The 18,101-nt window shown below is 47.4% G+C and overlaps 5 protein-coding genes across 5 annotated transcripts; 2 read left to right on the top strand and 3 right to left on the bottom strand.

Annotated features, from left to right (window-relative positions):
- Nucleotides 1-851: 851 nt before the first annotated feature.
- BP5553_09181 (Uncharacterized protein) lies at nucleotides 852-5,417 on the bottom strand (the record flags this gene model as incomplete). The annotated part of the gene is made up of 3 exons (XM_032017804.1): nucleotides 852-3,980; nucleotides 4,032-5,217; nucleotides 5,272-5,417. 3 exons carry the CDS (start codon nucleotides 5,415-5,417, stop codon nucleotides 852-854), a joined length of 4,461 nt encoding a protein of 1,486 aa, XP_031865711.1.
- Nucleotides 5,418-5,967: 550 nt separating this feature from the next.
- BP5553_09180 (uncharacterized protein) lies at nucleotides 5,968-9,892 on the top strand (the record flags this gene model as incomplete). Its single annotated transcript, XM_032017803.1, has 6 exons — nucleotides 5,968-5,997; nucleotides 6,057-6,106; nucleotides 6,154-6,473; nucleotides 6,528-8,426; nucleotides 8,474-9,597; nucleotides 9,650-9,892. 6 exons carry the CDS (start codon nucleotides 5,968-5,970, stop codon nucleotides 9,890-9,892), a joined length of 3,666 nt encoding a protein of 1,221 aa, XP_031865710.1.
- Nucleotides 9,893-10,168: 276 nt separating this feature from the next.
- BP5553_09179 (Uncharacterized protein) lies at nucleotides 10,169-11,056 on the bottom strand (the record flags this gene model as incomplete). Its single annotated transcript, XM_032017802.1, has 2 exons — nucleotides 10,169-10,450; nucleotides 10,523-11,056. The coding sequence occupies 2 exons, from the start codon at nucleotides 11,054-11,056 to the stop codon at nucleotides 10,169-10,171; spliced, it is 816 nt and encodes a 271-aa protein (XP_031865709.1).
- A 947-nt stretch (nucleotides 11,057-12,003) lies between these two features.
- Nucleotides 12,004-16,308, bottom strand: BP5553_09178 (Condensin complex subunit 1; the record flags this gene model as incomplete). Its single annotated transcript, XM_032017801.1, has 4 exons — nucleotides 12,004-12,270; nucleotides 12,517-12,666; nucleotides 12,727-15,431; nucleotides 15,486-16,308. 4 exons carry the CDS (start codon nucleotides 16,306-16,308, stop codon nucleotides 12,004-12,006), a joined length of 3,945 nt encoding a protein of 1,314 aa, XP_031865708.1.
- Nucleotides 16,309-16,619: 311 nt separating this feature from the next.
- On the top strand, nucleotides 16,620-18,076 carry BP5553_09177 (Protein kinase-like (PK-like); the record flags this gene model as incomplete). Its single annotated transcript, XM_032017800.1, has 2 exons — nucleotides 16,620-16,887; nucleotides 16,935-18,076. 2 exons carry the CDS (start codon nucleotides 16,620-16,622, stop codon nucleotides 18,074-18,076), a joined length of 1,410 nt encoding a protein of 469 aa, XP_031865707.1.
- Between the last annotated feature and the right edge of the window lie 25 nt (nucleotides 18,077-18,101).

Genomic DNA, 18,101 nt, shown 5'->3' with positions numbered 1-18,101 from the left:
ATGTTCGAGTCATCCGTCGTCAGTCCAGAATCTGACAAAGAATGCCATCTGGAAATTCGAGACTTGGTAGGATCGGTCAATCCTTGCTGGAAATATAAAATTTGAGATGGGGGTATTGGGGTATTGGGCTGACAAGGGAGTGGATACCTCCTCTGTTCAATGACCAGAATTCTGGCGTCTCGGGATTTGAAGACCAACCTTAATGTCAAGGTCATGATTAACAATCATTTTCGACAAGGACTAGGAGATGAACTTGAATATCGGGTTTCCAAAATGGAACCACCGGAGCGGCCGGCATCTGTGATTGTAATGGGGAACGAGATTGGAATCGGGAACAATTATTTTGAGTGCCTGGAAGATGACTTAAGTCTTCGAATAGCGTCTATATCGAACTATCGAATACCCATGGCGCCTATTGGAAGCGCGGTAGCGATATCTAAGTTATAGGATTTTATGATATTTATGAGTTATGTATGGGAGATGTATTAATTTTAAGAAGGGGTTGAATAGGGAGTAGTCCGGGGCAAATACAATGCAATTTTGAAAACTAGGTGGTCTCTTGAGACGAAAGACTTCTGTCGCAATTTTCCAATGTTTTAGTAAACGGAATTGGCGACAATCTCGCTGTCGATTCAAGTCCAAATGGGTGGCAACTGTAATATTGAGAAAACACCGCTATTTCTAAGTGGCAAATAGCGTGGCTTGGTAAGGGAGCTGTTGCTCTCAGCTACTAATTTGGCAAACGAGTTTGATCAAGAGCTCAGCTATACAAGACCATTCAAGTGTGAATATAGCGATGCAAAATATATATATAGTTGTACAGTCTTATGGTATTTCCAAAATACAAGAATCTAAAGCTCATCTTTCTTGCTAGTTGTCTTGGGCGGCTCTTCCAGAGTTCTACTTTTCTCATTCTTATGCTCCCCATTCCCATTCTTCACGCCCCGCTTCTTCCTATCCACAGCCGCAATTTCCTCATCATATACCGTCCATTCGGGGACCTGTCTCCTCGCACGATCAAGCTTTGGCTCCTTGGTTAACGGATTATTGCATAAATCAATAGTTTTTGCATCCTTCAAACTCTCATCACTACACCAAGTTTCACACCACAGCCACTCCTGCGGCAGACTATGAATGGGCAGTATACTCTGCATGTGATTTGGGAGGTCCTGATCTAAGTTTGCCAAACTGCCGGGATCGGCGGACAACTGGTGGTATTGCTGGCGGAGTCGATCACCAGCAGCAATCTGTCGGAATCGATGGAGATCGACCACGTAGAGTGCGCTGATGTGGTACGACAAGCCACGGAGGAATCTCTCCCAGTAGCCTTGTTTCCAGAATCGGAACCCCTCCATTTCAGTGCGGCTATCGCACATAGGCGTGAAACCATATGGGGCACCTTTGAGATCCACGTTGACTAGCTCAATCATATCGGTACGGACGATTTGATCCGCATCGACGAAGATGACTTTGTCCAGAGACAGGGGGAAGAGGACGTCGAGGAAGAGGATCTTATATCCCCAGATCTGCCGTTGTTTTTCGGTTTGAGCCCGGAGCCAGTGGGGCCATTTGTAGGTGACCATTTCATACTTGAAACCGTATTCGGCGGCCAGGTAGGGGATGAAATCTTTAAATGATGGTGACAAGAATTGCTCGATAAACCAGAATTTCACCGTGTGATTGGTGTGTTTCATCACCGACACCATCATGATGTTCAGCATGCGCTCATACAGGTGGCCGCTGGCGACAGAGAATATATTGATCTCGGCCTGCTCCTGTTTGGGCTCGACAGATTTGCCTTTTCCTAGAATACCTTGGGCGAAGCTTAGACCCCGAGAAACGATGTCCAATTTGGTATCTGTCTTGGCCTCGAGAACGTCTTCGTCTTCCATTCCCGGTTTGCGGGATAAACGCGGATACAATGTAGCACCTTGGAAGCTCATTAACACGACTTCCGTGCTCTCGTCGCCAGGGACTGGACTCCAGCCGTGCGATCCAATACTATCGATTTTGAAGATTTCTGAACTCCGTCCTTGCTGGAGGTCAATTTTATAGAAGCCTGGGGTCGCCTTGAACTGGAAATAACCTAAGTTTGCCATGATGATCGTGTCGGCGAAATGGGGATCCCTTTCGGTTCCAAGGACAAGCTGGGCACCGCGCGGCGCAGAACCGGATGGCATCTCGCGCGAGTGGCCCTCGATAAGAATGTGCTCCAACTCATATAGCGCTTCGACATTGGTCTTTATGGAGCTCAATTTGATGTTATCGAGATCATGAATTGAAGCCTTTGGTGCAACAAGCCACGCCGGGGGGACATCCATTCCAACTGTTAGCAGTGCTTCTTGCGGAACGCCACTAAAAGTAGCACTGAGGGATTGAAGTGACCCATCGCTGTTGAATGTCGGCTTCGAGTCGAGGACGTATCTGTAAAAACGTTTTATGGGAAGCTCCTTGAGCCGCTCCTTGGGATTGAGGAATATCTTCACATATACGCCGTCAAGTTCAGATATTGTTTTGATTATTGGTATCCATCTTTGGCCTTGTTCGCTGGCCGGATCCAAAAGCATAGTCATTTGAACAGTAGCTGTAGAGACATCACCAACTTCAATGGAAGTGTATGAGGAATTCCACAGGTCAAATTTACCGACCCTTAGAGTTGAAGCTTGTTCAAAGATACCCTCGGGATTATCAGAGACCATAGCAGTTGCTACAATTGATGATATTTTAGCACCGGAGAGCGGGTCCATGATTTTGTCGGACAATCCTAGGGACTCCATTGCGGTATAAGCTGGCAATATGCGTTTAGCACGCTCGTAGGCTAGCAATTGATCCAGATCATCATTAGTAAGATCTGAAGGATCCGGAATAGGCCCGACAAGTCGTCCATTAAGGAGGATAGCACTTTGCCCGGAGCGGAGTGTTAGCGCTTTTATGAGAGATTCTGCACCTTTCCAGTATTGCTTTGCCTCCTTCTCCGTGAGGTCGTTCTTCACAGATGGATTGGAGAGCAAAGCTGTAAATCCGTTGACACTCTCGACTCCCTCGCGATTTTCTTGCATTTGGGCAACGAAATCATAACTGAGGCCGGAACCAACCGTATCCGAGGTCGGGTTATGCACAATGATGACTTCGATGGAAGGGTTCACGTCGCGGAAAGCGGTAACTGTAGCTAGAAGCTTTGCACCACTTTCCGACTCTAAATCTGATATCAGAATCATGTGAGCCCAGTCAGTTTTAACAGATAAGGGATCAGCCTTGATGCTAGGAAGCGAGTTTAGAATATCCGGGCTCTCTACAAGCAGCTTGTTGAGGTCGAATATTCTCAGAGCTTTTTCGTTCTCTGGAACAATTAGAGAGTTCCGTCTCTTAATTGCTTTAGACAAGAAGTACGAAGGGAGCCATGCATCATGCGCGAATTTCTCGTTGAATATCTCCATTTGGATAGCTTGCAAGTCTCCTGTCACTCTCTGGCTCATCGATTGAAGCCAGTTTTCATCACGCGGTACAGCTACCCCATTCACGAATACCGGTCGGGTTGTGGTGTCGGCAGACAACCGGCGCATCCATTTCTTGGACGCTTGAATCTGATTTTGGTAGTCATCGGACTTGAGCATTTCATCGATAGGGCGCGCAGCCTTCTCTGGTCGAACAGCTTTCTCTTTCACAACGGCCTCCAGGGTCGACCTGTCAGGAGCTGAGAGTTTCTGGGAAGTATACGATCCCTCTAGGTAAGATATCATAGTTGAAAGCCCGTAGGTATCGAGTAGATAATACAAGATCCTCGCTTGCTCCAGGGAGTTGGCGGTACTGGTAATGGGGGCAAGACCAATTCGGAGATTGAGCTTTCTCTGGACAAAGCCTCGGAGTGTTTCCACAACTAGGAGCACATCCTGAGCATCGGTAAAATCGATCGGTAAAACTAGGTAAAACAAATCTCTTCGGACTGTTGGCAATTGCCCGGGATACCCGTGTTGTAACAACTACATATTTATGTTAGCTGTGAAAGGTTTTCCTGTTCGGGGATTGCTGACCGCTGCAAGGGATGATGGCCAATCCTCATAACGTTTGTCTTTTTCAATATCATTCATCCAAATGATAACGTTGCCTCCTTCAATATCATCCCTCCAATCAAATCTAGTTGGCTCGTTCTCGGCCTTCGTCGTCCCAATTTCGTCATGAGATAAGAGCTGAATGGCTTGTAGCCCAGTCAAGCCAAGATCGCGAACACTTTTGATGAGTTTCCGTTCACCTCTTAACATATCAAGTAAACTCAAAGCCTCAACCTGCCGTTCAATCATTTGAACGCCATTCAACCACCAGACATTGTAGCCACTAGGGAGGGACTGAGCAGTATTATGTTCAAACTCGGCAACAAACTCCTTGGTAGCATTATGTGAAGCTATAGCACTCGAATATTTTGGAAAATCTTGTGACAGCTTCACCAGCGTCTCAAATGGATTTTCGCTTTGCATAATAAAACTTGACGCCTTGATACCAAGTGAAACAAGCTCTGAGGAAGACAGTGGCTTCAGATCCGCTAACTCCTCGTCTTCAAATACAACCTCTTTCTCGGAGCCCTCCTGGGCAGGCTTAGTCTCGTCACCTTCACGGTCATCAATCACAATATAATCGGTACGCTTTAACGCAAGCTCGACGCCATACCCAGGAACAATGAGTGGTTGGGGCTCGGCCCCAAGACTTTTTCTATGACGGACGCGGTACGATGTTTTACCTTCTCGAGCTGTCTCGACTAAAGCCCTATGGAACTGGGCAAAGGCTGGGGATGTAATATCCGCATATAGAATCGAAGTAGGTGCTGAAAGATTTCCTAGAATCCGATCAAATGGCAATTCTTGCATTTGCATGCCGCCGCTGACATCCCCATGAGGCGTCTCTAATGACGGGGAGCAATATTGTTTACCACCGAAATGTACCCAGACGGGGCATGAAGACTCTTGTTCGGCCTTTAAGGACGGTTCAGCTGCGGTATGGTAATACTGGTAATGCGCTTCGATTCGGGGGGCGGAGGACCGCATGGACAAGGCAAACTTGTACGAAGACAGAGTTTCCGGGTCTGATATATGGCCATCATCCTTGAGAACCTGTAGAAACTGCTCATAGAGTGCTTTGTCGGTTTGAGACTTGGAGAAATAGCCGTCCGCAATTCGATCAAGCAGTGGAAAGTAGGAGGTAGAGTTCTCATCTGCAGCAGTTTCCCTATATCATATTAGCATGCCGGTATTTGGCAAGTGGGAAGTGGCAATGGCATACAGCAATTCGAGGAGATACGGGGCCGACGAGAAGGATGCTTTTAAGCCAACATTTATTGAGGGACTGGCCGAGACGCATAACGAGTGAAGATATGTACTTGCCAATAGGGCTCCCGTGAGGCCCCATGGCAAATTGAGCACTCCCATCGCGTGCTTGTAGCTAGATGATCTTGAATGTCTGATATTTCCTATCTCCTACTCGAAACGCCGGGGCGTGAATGAATGCGGGTTCAGCTGTCCGCCAGCGGATGGGAATGGGAGGCAATTATGTTGCGTTTCAATCAGCGGCCAAGGAATCAGGACATGGCATTATATTTTATGAGTTACAGGACGGTATCTGGGGAAGACCGACGACGAGGCTGAGAACACCCCTCGGTGTCTTGGGCCTTGGGGCCACCTTGCCAAAATAAATCCGGCTGGAGCTTCCCCTGGAAGCTTGTACTGTCGTGCCTGATATACGAGGCGTCAATCAGGGGCGGCGGCCACAAATCGCAACGTCGCAGTTTCCCCCCAGCACACAAACCCACGGCCAGAATCTCGAATTCGCCAACTGCTGTCTCCGTGAAATCTCCAATTCTCAGATCAACTATTGCAAGCGGAGCAGCTCATACTCGAAGGGGAAGGGAGATCTGCAGCTGCTACCCGTCCATTAATGAGCGAGGCATAGGCGTCCTCGATTCTCGCAGCGTCGGTCAACATGGCGTCCTCCCCTAATATGCTGACGAAGGTGAGTTCGCCCACAGCGGGAGGATATTAATATTATAATATGTCTAATATGTGTTCTAGTTCGAATCCAAGTCCTCGAGGGCTAAGGGGATTGCCTTCCATCCCAAAAGGTGCGTTGCCTAACCCCGATGGCGCATACTCAGCTAATCGTTCGAAGGCCATGGATTCTCGTTTCCCTCCACTCCTCTACGATTCAACTTTGGGATTACCGCATGGGGACTTTAATCGACCGATTTGAAGAGCACGATGGCCCAGTCCGCGGAATCGATTTCCATAAAACACAACCTCTCTTCGTGTCTGGCGGAGATGATTATAAGATCAAGGTCTGGTCCTACCAGACTCGCAGATGTCTCTTTACATTGAATGGCCATTTGGACTATGTGCGCACAGTTTTTTTCCACCATGAGCTTCCTTGGATTATTTCAAGCTCGGATGATCAAACGATCCGTATCTGGAATTGGCAGAACAGGTCCTTGAGTGAGTCTCCATAATTCCGTTCTATCTGCGAGCACCCCTAATAAGCCTCTCTAGTCTGCACTATGACCGGTCATAACCATTACACTATGTGTGCGCAGTTCCACCCAAAAGAAGATCTGGTAGTATCAGCCTCCCTGGATCAATCCGTCCGAGTTTGGGATATTTCTGGCCTTCGAAAGAAGCACTCCGCGCCCACCTCGATGACCTTTGAGGATCAGATGTCTCGGTCAAATCAGAATCAAGCCGATATGTTTGGAAATACAGATGCTGTGGTCAAATTCGTCCTGGAGGGGCATGACAGAGGTGTGAACTGGGTTGCCTTCCATCCTACATTACCCCTTATCGTGTCTGCGGGAGATGATCGGCTTGTGAAGCTGTGGAGAATGAGTGAAACAAAAGCTTGGGAAGTCGACACATGTCGAGGACATTTCCAGAATGCTTCGGGATGCCTGTTTCATCCCCACCAAGATCTCATACTGTCAGTGGGTGAAGATAAGACCATCCGAGTTTGGGATCTCAATAAGCGTACCTCTGTGCAATCATTCAAGCGCGAAAACGATCGGTTTTGGGTCATTGCTGCCCATCCGGAAATTAATCTCTTTGCTGCTGGCCACGATAATGGTGTTATGGTTTTCAAGCTTGAGCGGGAAAGACCTGCGTCCGCCTTCTATCAGAACAACCTTTTCTTTATTACCAAGGAGAAGCACGTCCGATCATACGACTTCCAGAAGAATATCGAGAGTCCGACTTTGTTAACTCTCAAAAAGCTGGGCAGCCCATGGGTCCCTCCACGGTCATTATCGTACAACCCTGCTGAGAGAGCTATCTTAGTCACTTCACCTGCCGACGGCGGATCTTACGAACTCATAAATCTTCCTAGGGACGGCTCTGGTTCAATAGATGCTCCTGATACAAAACGCGGCCAGGGCAATTCAGCCGTTTTTGTAGCACGCAATAGATTTGCTGTCTTTCACGCTGCCAACCAACAAATTGATATCAAGGACCTCGCTAATTCAACCACAAAAACCATCAAGCCACCAAGTGGAACAACCGATATCTACTTTGGCGGCACTGGTAATCTTCTACTCATCACACCCGCCCTCGTCCAACTTTATGATATCCAGCAGAAGAAGGCAGTTGCGGAACTCGCTGTTGCCGGCGTGAAGTATGTGGTTTGGTCAAATGACGGCCTTTATGCTGCTCTTCTGAGCAAACACAACGTCACCATTGTAACGAAGACTTTGGAACAAGTCAGTACATTACATGAAACGATTCGGATAAAAAGCGCAACGTGGGATGATGCCGGCGTCCTTCTCTACTCAACCCTCAACCATATCAAGTATACTCTGCTGAATGGTGATAACGGAATTGTTCGGACCCTTGACCAAACTGTATACCTCGTGCGGGTTAAAGCACGCAGTGTGTACTGTTTGGATCGAAATGCTAAGCCGAAGATCTTGAATATTGACCCTACTGAGTATCGCTTCAAACTGGCACTTGTCAAGCGGAACTACGAAGAAATGCTACAAATCATCAAGAACTCGAGTTTGGTTGGTCAAAGCATCATTTCATACTTACAGAAGAAAGGCTACCCCGAAATTGCGCTGCAATTCGTTCAAGATCCACAAACACGATTCGAACTTGCAATCGAGTGCGGTAACTTGGATGTTGCTGTTGAAATGGCGAAGCAACTGGACCGGCCCAAGCTTTGGTCGCGTTTGACAACAGAAGCCATTGCCCACGGCAATCACCAGATTGTCGAGATGACATACCAGAAATTGAGGCAGTTCGACAAGTTGTCATTCCTTTATCTCACTACTGGCGACGAGGCAAAACTCACACGAATGGCAAAGATTGCTGAACATCGTGGTGATTTCACTGCTCGTTTCCAGAATGCGCTGTATCTTGGAGACGTGAATGATCGGATAAATATGTTCAAGGAAATTGATCTCTGTGCGTATATCCATGTTCTTCTTTTTGGACTCGACTAATCAAGATAGATCCCCTTGCATACATGACTGCGAAATCCAATGGCCTGACAGAAGAGTGCGAGTCAATATTAGAAGCAACTGGACTCACCGAAGACCAAATCACACTCCCATCGATAGGCTCTCCCCTGACTCCACCGAAACCTGTCGTGCCCACTTTCAAGTCTAACTGGCCAACGAAGGCTACATCACAGTCATTTTTCGAGAAAGCACTACTTGGCCAGGTAGAGGGCCTATCACTAGAAGACGAGCCGGCGACCACCTCCAATGGATTCGGCTTTGACGATGCTGGAGAAGGCGATGGTGACAACCGAACAACTAATCTCGCAGATGCAGAGGATGACGAGGATGCTGCTGGCTGGGACATGGGAGATGATATCGTCCCAGAAGTCGAGAGCGACTTTGTCAATGTCGATAGTGCTGAAGCTGGCGCAGGAAGCAGTGAAGCCGATTTATGGGCCCGCAACTCGCCACTTGCGGCAGATCACGTGGCTGGAGGTTCTTTCGAGACAGCAATGCAATTATTAAACAGACAGCTCGGTGCTGTTAATTTCGAACCGCTAAAGCCGCGCTTCCTGGAAATCTATGAGGCATCCAAGACATATCTTCCGGCATCAGCTGGACTCCCACCGATCATCAACTATGTTCGCCGAACTGTCGATGAGACAGATACTCGAAAGGTCCTCCCAATCATCCCTCGTGATATCGAGTTCCTAGCAACAAATGACCTCCAAAGAGGATATGATGCTATGCGAACCAACAAATTGGACGACGGCGCGAAAATTTTCAGAGGCATCCTCCATGCACTTCTTGTGAATGCGGTCTCTACAGTTTCCGAGGTGGAAGAGGCTAAGAAGCTCATCACATCTGCATGCGAATACAGCATTGCGATGGCGATTGAATTGTCCCGCCGAAAGCTTGGCAGTAATGAAGAGGTAGCCAAATCGCCCGAGAAGCTCAAGCGCAGTCTTGAACTCTCGGCATATTTCACCATTCCAAAGCTCGAGGTTCCCCACAGACAAATAGCTCTTTTGAGTGCGATGAAGTTGGCCTATACCAACAAGAACCTCAATTCGGCGCTGAGCTTTGCAAACAGGATGTTAGCAAATGGGGGCGCTGCCAAGATGCTCGATAATGTAAGCGACTTCTGAGACGTCTTAAGCTAGCTTTACTGATTATGTCCTGTAGGCACGGAAAATGAAGGCTCAATGCGAACGCAACCCGAATGATGCTCATGATATCGAATTTGACCAATTTGCCGAATTCGACATTTGTGCTGCATCCCATACACCCATCTACTCAGGCTCGGCATTTGAAGTTTGTGCTTTTGATGGCAGCAAGTACCATTCCAAGTACAAGGGTACCGTCTGTGCTGTGTGCGGAGTATGCGAAGTGGGAAAGAATGGAAGTGGGCTAAAGCTCGTTGCGTGAGCGCAATTTCGGAACGAATATGGAGTTCGGGAAAAGTAGATGGTGGCTATAGTTGGCTGCTACACCTAGATGCATGTAAGGAGTATCAATAAATGTTAGCCCCTGGATCACGTAGGTATCTAGATAAAAGCCAATCATATCATAAGCTGCAATCTATTCTTGACCGTTTCTTCAAGTACACCTAAGCGCCAATTCTAGAATACATAGTTGACAAGCCACTATCTTAAACAATCTCTTGTTTGGCCTAGAACAGAGCATCGTAGTTGTGGAATGCCCTCAGACGATGGTCTCCAGCTCCCTTGCATAGCCTAGCGTGTTCTCGATCGCTAGCCGGCTCAGCTCCTTCTGGTTACCTTCCTGATCTGAACCAGCCTTCAGGCTCTGGTTCGGGAAGTATATCCGTCCATCCCTAACTAACCAACCTCTGCTCTGGGCAAAAGAAACCACAGCCCCTTCGCTATCAAGGAACAGTAGGTTCTTCGTTGATGAGATGGGGAGTGATGGGTATGCAGTTTCGCTACATGAAGCGATCTCGTTCCGGATTTGGGAGGTGAGAATCTAGGTTACTGTTAGCCACTACACATTCCCTAAACTATCTGAATGTAGAGGAGGGAAACGAAACAAACATACTTCTGAAAAGATTCCATACTCCTCACTAGGCACCTCCCGACTAGCCATAGCCTTCCAAACCAAATCATAACTCCCCTCCATCAACCACCGTTCGAGCTTGATCGGATACCCTAGAAACTTATCATCCTCCACCCTACCCCCATTCCCTTCCCTCAACTCCAAGCCCTCCAACTCCGTATGGAAACCAGCATAATCGCCCTGCGTCAACAGCAGCAATAAATACAACCCGATGACCTTATTCCGCTCGCTCCTTGTGGCGGGAAGTCTGTCGGCGGGTAAATCGTAGAAGGGCGTTAGTTGATGCACATAGCGTGTGAAAGCAGCGGGGTCTTTGGCGCGGATGCTGAGGAGGGCGCCGAGGTCGAAGACTTCTCGCGCGGCCAGGAGGATAGATTGAGGGGTGGAGGGTTGAGGCGTGAGGGCGTGGAGCTTTAGGAGGGTGATTTTGGCTTTGCTGAGGAGGGCGGAGGCGTCTGCGTAAGAAGGGGAGGATCTTAATTTCCGGAGAATATCTTGGAGATCGCGTTCGGACATTTTGAGAGGGAAAGATATGGGCTGTGCGAATAATGGGTAGGGTGGATGGGAAGGGTGGTTGTTTGGGTTGATGTGATATGGAGGTGAGGTAGGCAAAGATCTAGGTAGCTTTGGGAGACGCGGTCGGTGGCATTGAAGCTGTTTCGGCCTCAGGCACCAACGAGAACCGCCACTGCTCTCTCTTACTAGATACCAGGATATCCTTTGACTACAACTCTTTCCTGCTATTAAGCCATTGTGTTTTTTTGGTGTTTACGTTGCCACGAGCATCTGCGCATATTAAAGTTAAAGCGCGGTAATAGAAACCAACCCACTCTCTCGGTTTTTCTAGTCTAAATAGTTAGGTGTTTAAATTCTTTATTAAATTTGCCCAAGTCTCCTAAACATTTATCACGCTCCAGCAATGGAGATCTTCTAACTTAATCCAAGGAAATTACTTGATCTAAATTATATTTTGATTTCTCGTGCGCCTATAGCTTGACACGAACCTTATCTGTATTCTTGAGCAATTGTTAGACTGGCTACTGGCTACGGCCGAGATGTAGCCTATTGAATTGGTCATTCAAGCGGTAACAGGTTCGGCGGAGGGAATAGTTGTCTCATTCAACCAAAAGCAAGACGGTAAGCGAGATAGTTACTACCTAGTTATCGCAGTTTATTATCACCCTTGGGTCAATAAGTTAAGGAAGGATAAAGTAGTTGTAACATTTTCCTAGATCATTAGTCTGCGAGGGCCATTAGAGCTATTTATATTGAAAATAATATTATGTACTAAGGGGGGGGATACACCGGCACGCGGTATCATTCACCAACCCCCAGTCCCTCACCTATATAATGTTAAATAGGACTTTCTATTTTAAATTTACCTCTAATGCTAGGTTGGTCTAGTGGTACGACGTCTGTCTCACATCGGCCAATACTCTGCCAACAAAAAACACATCTCCAGTTTATCCAAAGGACACTGTTGTAGAGAGTGGGTTTGAGCTGGACCGAGACGCACAGAAGATCATCAGTTCGATCCTGATACCTAGCATAAACTTTTTGGCCCTTGTCCTAATTCCTAATGCTACTTTAAATGTTTTCCGGCCTGATATTTTTGCCTCTGGTTCCTCCATCTTCCTGAACTCCTCGTAGCTCTTCTGTGCCTGCACGGAACTGTCAACCCAAGCAATTCTGCTAATCATCTCAATATACGCGGGGCAAAGATCCTGACCCTATTTTAGAACTTCAGTACGTTTTTTGGGCCAAGGCTAATGAAATCTGATTCAACTACTTAAGATACTCCCCCCTTTCAAGATCAATATACGCTTCGTTCATAAGGGCATTATTACGAATCACAAACGCCCCATACCCCCAACCAAGCAGGTAACCTTCCCTCCACCCGCATCCTTCCTAATACCCATACAATATAAACACATACAGCAGGATATATTCTTTGCTTAGGCACTTGCCTGAATTACCTTAAAACCACCTGCCACCATCTTCGTGATATCCTCATTCTTATGTTGGAGAAGACTAAGCGCATACGCCACATCATTCCATTGCCTCTCAGTTTCACACCTGGTAAGTCTTGCCGCCAACTTATCAGCTAGTTGCTTAGCATGCTTATCCTAAATCACGCATTAGAATTCATTGCAAATAATAACTTGCAGGAGAGTACGATGAAATACCTTCTCAATAAACCCAGCCAAAAACTTAATGATCCTCCTCAGAGAATCCTCTTCCAGCTCCTTCTCAGCAGACAATAAACTGAACATATCTACAAAGTGGTTATAGACAGCATTATCCTTGGTGCTCAGTTCAGTAAAGAACATTCGACTCATATCCGCAATGCGTTTATCCTCATCTTCCAGGCACTTGGCCATCTCTCCTAACTGGCCTTTCACCTTGACTTGACCAGCAAGGATAAGGAATGTGAGCGTCATTAAGCAGGTGCGCTTAACACTCGCATCCTTGTCGTTGAGACGACGGTACAAGAAGTCCGTGTTTTCGTCGATGAGATGGTTGAAACAGACCGCCATGTCACCAAGAGCAATGACAACGTTTGACCGTGTAATAGGGTCTTTAGACCTTTCGAGTATGGTAATGAGCAGCGGAAGGTTGGTTTCGCAGTACTCAGAGCTAACGCACATGAGCTTCGCCAAGCAGAGCGTGGCGGCTGCTTGGAGATTCCGGTCCTTGTATGTGGTGTTATTTGAACATATCTCCGAGACCAGGGGACCGAAATTGGCTAGAAGTGACTTTTCACCATATAGGAGCTCCCTCTCCCGAATGTGTGTCATTGCTTCGGTGAAGTCGTCCTCAGTGGTTCCGCCAATCATATCTAGATCATCTGCTGCTTCTTTTGCCGCCTTGTCAGCTGCTGTCTCCGCTGGCTTGTTCTTTTCGGTATCTGCTTTCCGCCGCTTGAACTCTAGCTCGCAAAGCTCTAGGTGAACAATCTGCTTAATGGCGACGTGGCCTACAATAAAGAGAAGCTGTGACAAGGCAACCGCCCCCTTCAGCTTCTTGTCTGGCTCAGGTACCTCGACTGGTGGCTCCGGTGGAGGAGAAAGTACTTGGGTCACCTCTTGGGCTTCCTCTTGGGCTTCTCCTTGGGCTTCTCCTTGGGCTTCTCCTTGGGCTACTTCTGGCTCAGGTGTTTTTGCGACTCGTTGCTGGAATACATGCTTCGTCTTCCTTCGCAAAATTTCGGAGCAGAGAGTGTCTGGGTGCTTTGAAAGCGCATATATGGCACTGATTGCTTGCTCAGCAACCCCGTACCATTCCTTGTTATCTGATTCAAGCTCGATAATAGCTGCCAGCTTGGAAAGAATGGCATGGTCGTTTGGAAGTTTTGAAGGCTGGATGTTGGGCTCATTTACCTGTCGTCCGGTAGAATTTATTCTTCGAAGGGCGATACAAGTGTACTTGGCCAGCTGTAGATCGGAACGTCCAAGTCTGCCGAGACCAATTCGGAGCATTGTCTCCATCTCACCAACTACAATCTCTGGCTTTGCTGTTGCGAGCATGCCAAGCACAATAATTGACCCACGTCGCTGACTTTTGGAGATTTCCCTTTTCTGTACGCCATAGACTTGCCATAATTTCTGAACAACAAGTTCTGAGACATGATTCACCTTCATCATGGTGCTGAGAAGCTGCTCCAACGATGTCAACTCCGCTGGTGTGGCACCGAAGGTTAAGCTGATCATGTTTCGAGCAATGTAGTTTGCCGCATCGTTGCCGTTGTAAGAATCTGGGGCTTCAAAAAAGAGGCGCTTATAGCACTCGATTAGATGATTTTGAATGCCCTTCCCTTCATCGCTGTTCCCCTTGGTCCAAATCAACCGCAACATCCTCCGGATGCCTAACTTATTTTGCTCGATGTTGTACGCATCACCAATTTCGAAGTAATCCATGGCTTCGATAACTTCGCTCTTATTCTTAGAGCCAAGCAACTGACAAACAGTAGTAGTGGCACCATGCAGAACGTCAACGAATTTGAGCGCTTCGACATAGTACCGTCTTGTCAAGGTTAACTTGTTGATGGCCTCTGAAGTTGCGGCGTCCTCTTGGGCCTTCCTGACGATAGCAGCTTTGTGTTCTTCTGTCATCTGTTTTTGTGGGGATTCTGGCTCGACTTGTGTGGCATCATCGAGCAGTGCTGTATCCACGGTCACATCTGGTTTGTTGGTCAAACCTGGTGTGTCGACGGGGGGGTTCAGAGCATTCAGTTCTGCATCCACAGCCTCCAGTCTTGCAGTCCATTCCTTATGCGAGAGCTGAGAACCATGCATGATGCTGAATGGATGTGTCTTGATTAGTGATCCTAAGAGCTTAATAGCGTTTCTTCGAACATTGCTACTTTTGTCCTCCAAACTTCTGGCTGCTAGTTCTGCAGCCTTTTGTCGCCGTTTCGGAAATTTTTGTTCCAGATCGCATAGCTTGATATAGACTTGGATTGTCCTACATCGGCAATAAGGATTGATATCCAAGAAACGCTCCTCTAGAACATCGAAAAAGGCATTTAACTGTGACTTGTGGTTGTCACCCCGTTCTTCGAGCTTGCTCAGATATGCTAGTAAATTTCCACAGACTTCGATGAGAGCACATCGTAGCGCATAGGACTCGCTGTCTAGTTGTTTCGCTAACATCGTCATCTGCTTAATGACGAGTCTAGGTGCAAGTTCGGAAAGCTTGACAATGAATGAAGAGACTGACTTCGGTCCTTTGGTATCATTACTGTTGAACTCTTTGTTGCTGAGCTCTCGAAGAATCTCGTCAGTAAGTTGGGGATAATCATATTGCTCTGCAAGGATATGAAGGAATTCCGCCATTGGCTCTGCAAGATGCTCAAAGTAGGTCAAGTTCTGGACAATCGATATTTGCGCGGCTGGCATGGAACATTAGCATATCTGTCAAGGAACTGCGGCGGGCCCGATCTTACCATAGCCGTGACCGTGATGTTTAACAGCTATGCACAATACTTTAAATGCATGCATCCGAATCGCAGTGTTCTTAACCCTCTGCTCGCTTTCCAAAACCATGGTCACTGGTCGAGTGAACAGGCTAATAAATGTATCCCTTTCCGAAGTAGTCAGGAAGATTTTGGAGAGCTTCAACTTGAACACTTTACACATGGTATCAAGGGCAGTTTGTAATTGGGAAGACGAATCCCAATTTCCATCCTTATCCTTTCCTGCGGCTTTCGATTTCGCGCCTTTTCCTCGTCCTCGAGCGGCGGGCGCTGTGGTAGACTTCTCCGCCGCCTTCGTTTCGACTGCAGCAATAGTCCATTGTAGCAGAAAGCCGAAGATCTCTAGTAGGTTTTTGTGGTGTGAAATGATATCTTGCTCATCCGACTCGAGATCGTGGTGGATGACATCCGCCTCAGCAGATAGCCCAAAGACAACGAGATCAAGGATTTTGCTTAAGGCATGTGTGGGTAGGATGGAGGAGGATCTAGATAGTTTGAAGAGTTCAGAGTCCGGCTCTGTAGGGTAATTTTGAATAGACTTAAAGGAAACTGGGGCACACTTTAGTAAAAATTGCAGCGAGTCAAATGAGGAGCTTCTTGTTATAGCATCTGGATTCTCCGCTACTGAATCGACGATCGGATTCAACACAGTATTTATTAGGGAGTTGGTGAGGGATTCGGGGTCGTTTTCGCAATCGACGAGATTCGAGTCGGCTTCCGGCGTAGATATTGTGGCAGGATCGCTCATATAATGTTTGAGAGCATCGTTGATATCGAAGTTGATGGTGTCCATAATGAAAATAAGGACGCAGTATTCAACTGCACTTGTATAGACATCAACGAGTTGCCTTTTCGCTTGAAGTCGGGTTTGTCGCAAAAGTCGCAAAGCCGGTGGTGTTTTGGTTTGTGGACAGGGTTACGCGTTGTTGACTTACTTCCCAATCCGATTTAGCGCCTTATGTTGTATCAACACCCCGCGTCTACCGTTATATGCACTTCATATACTTAATTCTAAACAACCAATCGAGAAGCCTTACAAGATTCAACTATTGCTCGCAGGGCAATTGTTGGATTTCGGCCATTCCTGAAGCTCGGTGCTCCAAGATGGCTGCAGTTCGTCCCAGGAACGCGAGAATACCGTTCGAGATACATCACGACGAGCTGGACGCGGATGAGGTTATTAATGAAGAGGATCATGGGTCGGACGAGTCACGAGGCGAAACACAGGACGGGGATGGAGACGGAGATTCCGAGTGCTCCGACGAGAGCGATGCACATGTCGACCCTTCGGTGCAAGAAGATATGGACAAGTTCCAAAATACATTTAAGGGTATAAAAGAACGATTTCGTCTGATCAATCGGATTGGAGAAGGTACGTTAATTCCAAACCATACTTGACCGTATGTTGACACGATATAGGGACCTTCTCTACTGTATATAAAGCGGAGGACTTGTTATACGACCATTTTGAAAACGATTGGGACCCCGATAAGGAAAACCCCAACCTCAATTGGTGTTCACCACCAGTCAAGAGACGGAAGACAAATCACCCATACGAGGACGAGGATGACCACCGACAACGGAGACAGGAGGGGCCGCCGAAGAAATATGTGGCCATCAAAAAGATATATGCTACGAGTAGTCCAATGCGGATTCTAAATGAGCTGGAGCTGCTCCACGATCTGCAAAACTGCAATTCCGTGTGCCCCCTCATTACAGCATTCCGGAATACAGACCAAGTTATTGCAATTCTTCCATACTTCAGACATACGGATTTCCGCGACTATTTCAGAGAGTTCACCACATCACAGGTGAGGGTATATTTCCGGTCTTTATTCACGGCTCTTGAAGCAGTACACGAAAGGCGGATCATCCATCGAGATATCAAGCCCACGAACTTCTTATACGATTCGGCTAAAGAACGCGGGGTCCTGGTTGATTTCGGACTGGCTGAGAAAGAGGGAACAGAATGCAAACCATGTCTTTGTCAGAAGGACTCGGAGAGACGACGTGCCCGGATCTCCAACAGCGTGGCTGCTACTATGGGCCCTTCAAACGGCTATCCAAAGAACGACTCCCGCCCTTCTCGACGCGCGAATCGAGCTGGCACTCGTGGATTCCGGGCGCCTGAGGTGCTATTCAAATGCACGAACCAGACAACCAAGCTCGATATTTGGTCAGCGGGGGTAATCCTATTGACCTTCCTATCAAGGCGTTTCCCTTTCTTCAACTCGGCCGATGATGTCGAGGCAATGATTGAGATTGCCACTATTTTTGGCGTCCAAAGGATGAAGTCTTGTGCATACCTTCATGGTACTGTCTTTGAGACAAACATTCCCACTATTGGAAAGACAGGCTTTACACTGGAAAAGATTATTATGTGGTCGAAAGCTGTGAATAGCTTGTCTGGTGAAGAAAAGCTGGCTGTGGCATTCCTAGAACGTTGCTTCGAACTTGATCCAAATAAGCGTATTAGTGCTAAAGAGGCACTCGAGCACGATTTCCTGAGAGTGGATGATGAGGAGGAGGATGAGATGGAGATTATTAACACTCCAGAATGAATTTCTGGGTAATATGGGGTTCAGG

This window comes from Venustampulla echinocandica (genome assembly GCF_003357145.1).
Source record: "Venustampulla echinocandica strain BP 5553 chromosome Unknown scaffold_10, whole genome shotgun sequence".
NCBI classification, from domain to species: Eukaryota; Fungi; Ascomycota; class Leotiomycetes; order Helotiales; family Pleuroascaceae; genus Venustampulla; species Venustampulla echinocandica.
The sequence above is the reverse complement of the archived record's forward strand: the minus strand, read 5'-3'. Positions and strand labels throughout refer to the sequence as shown.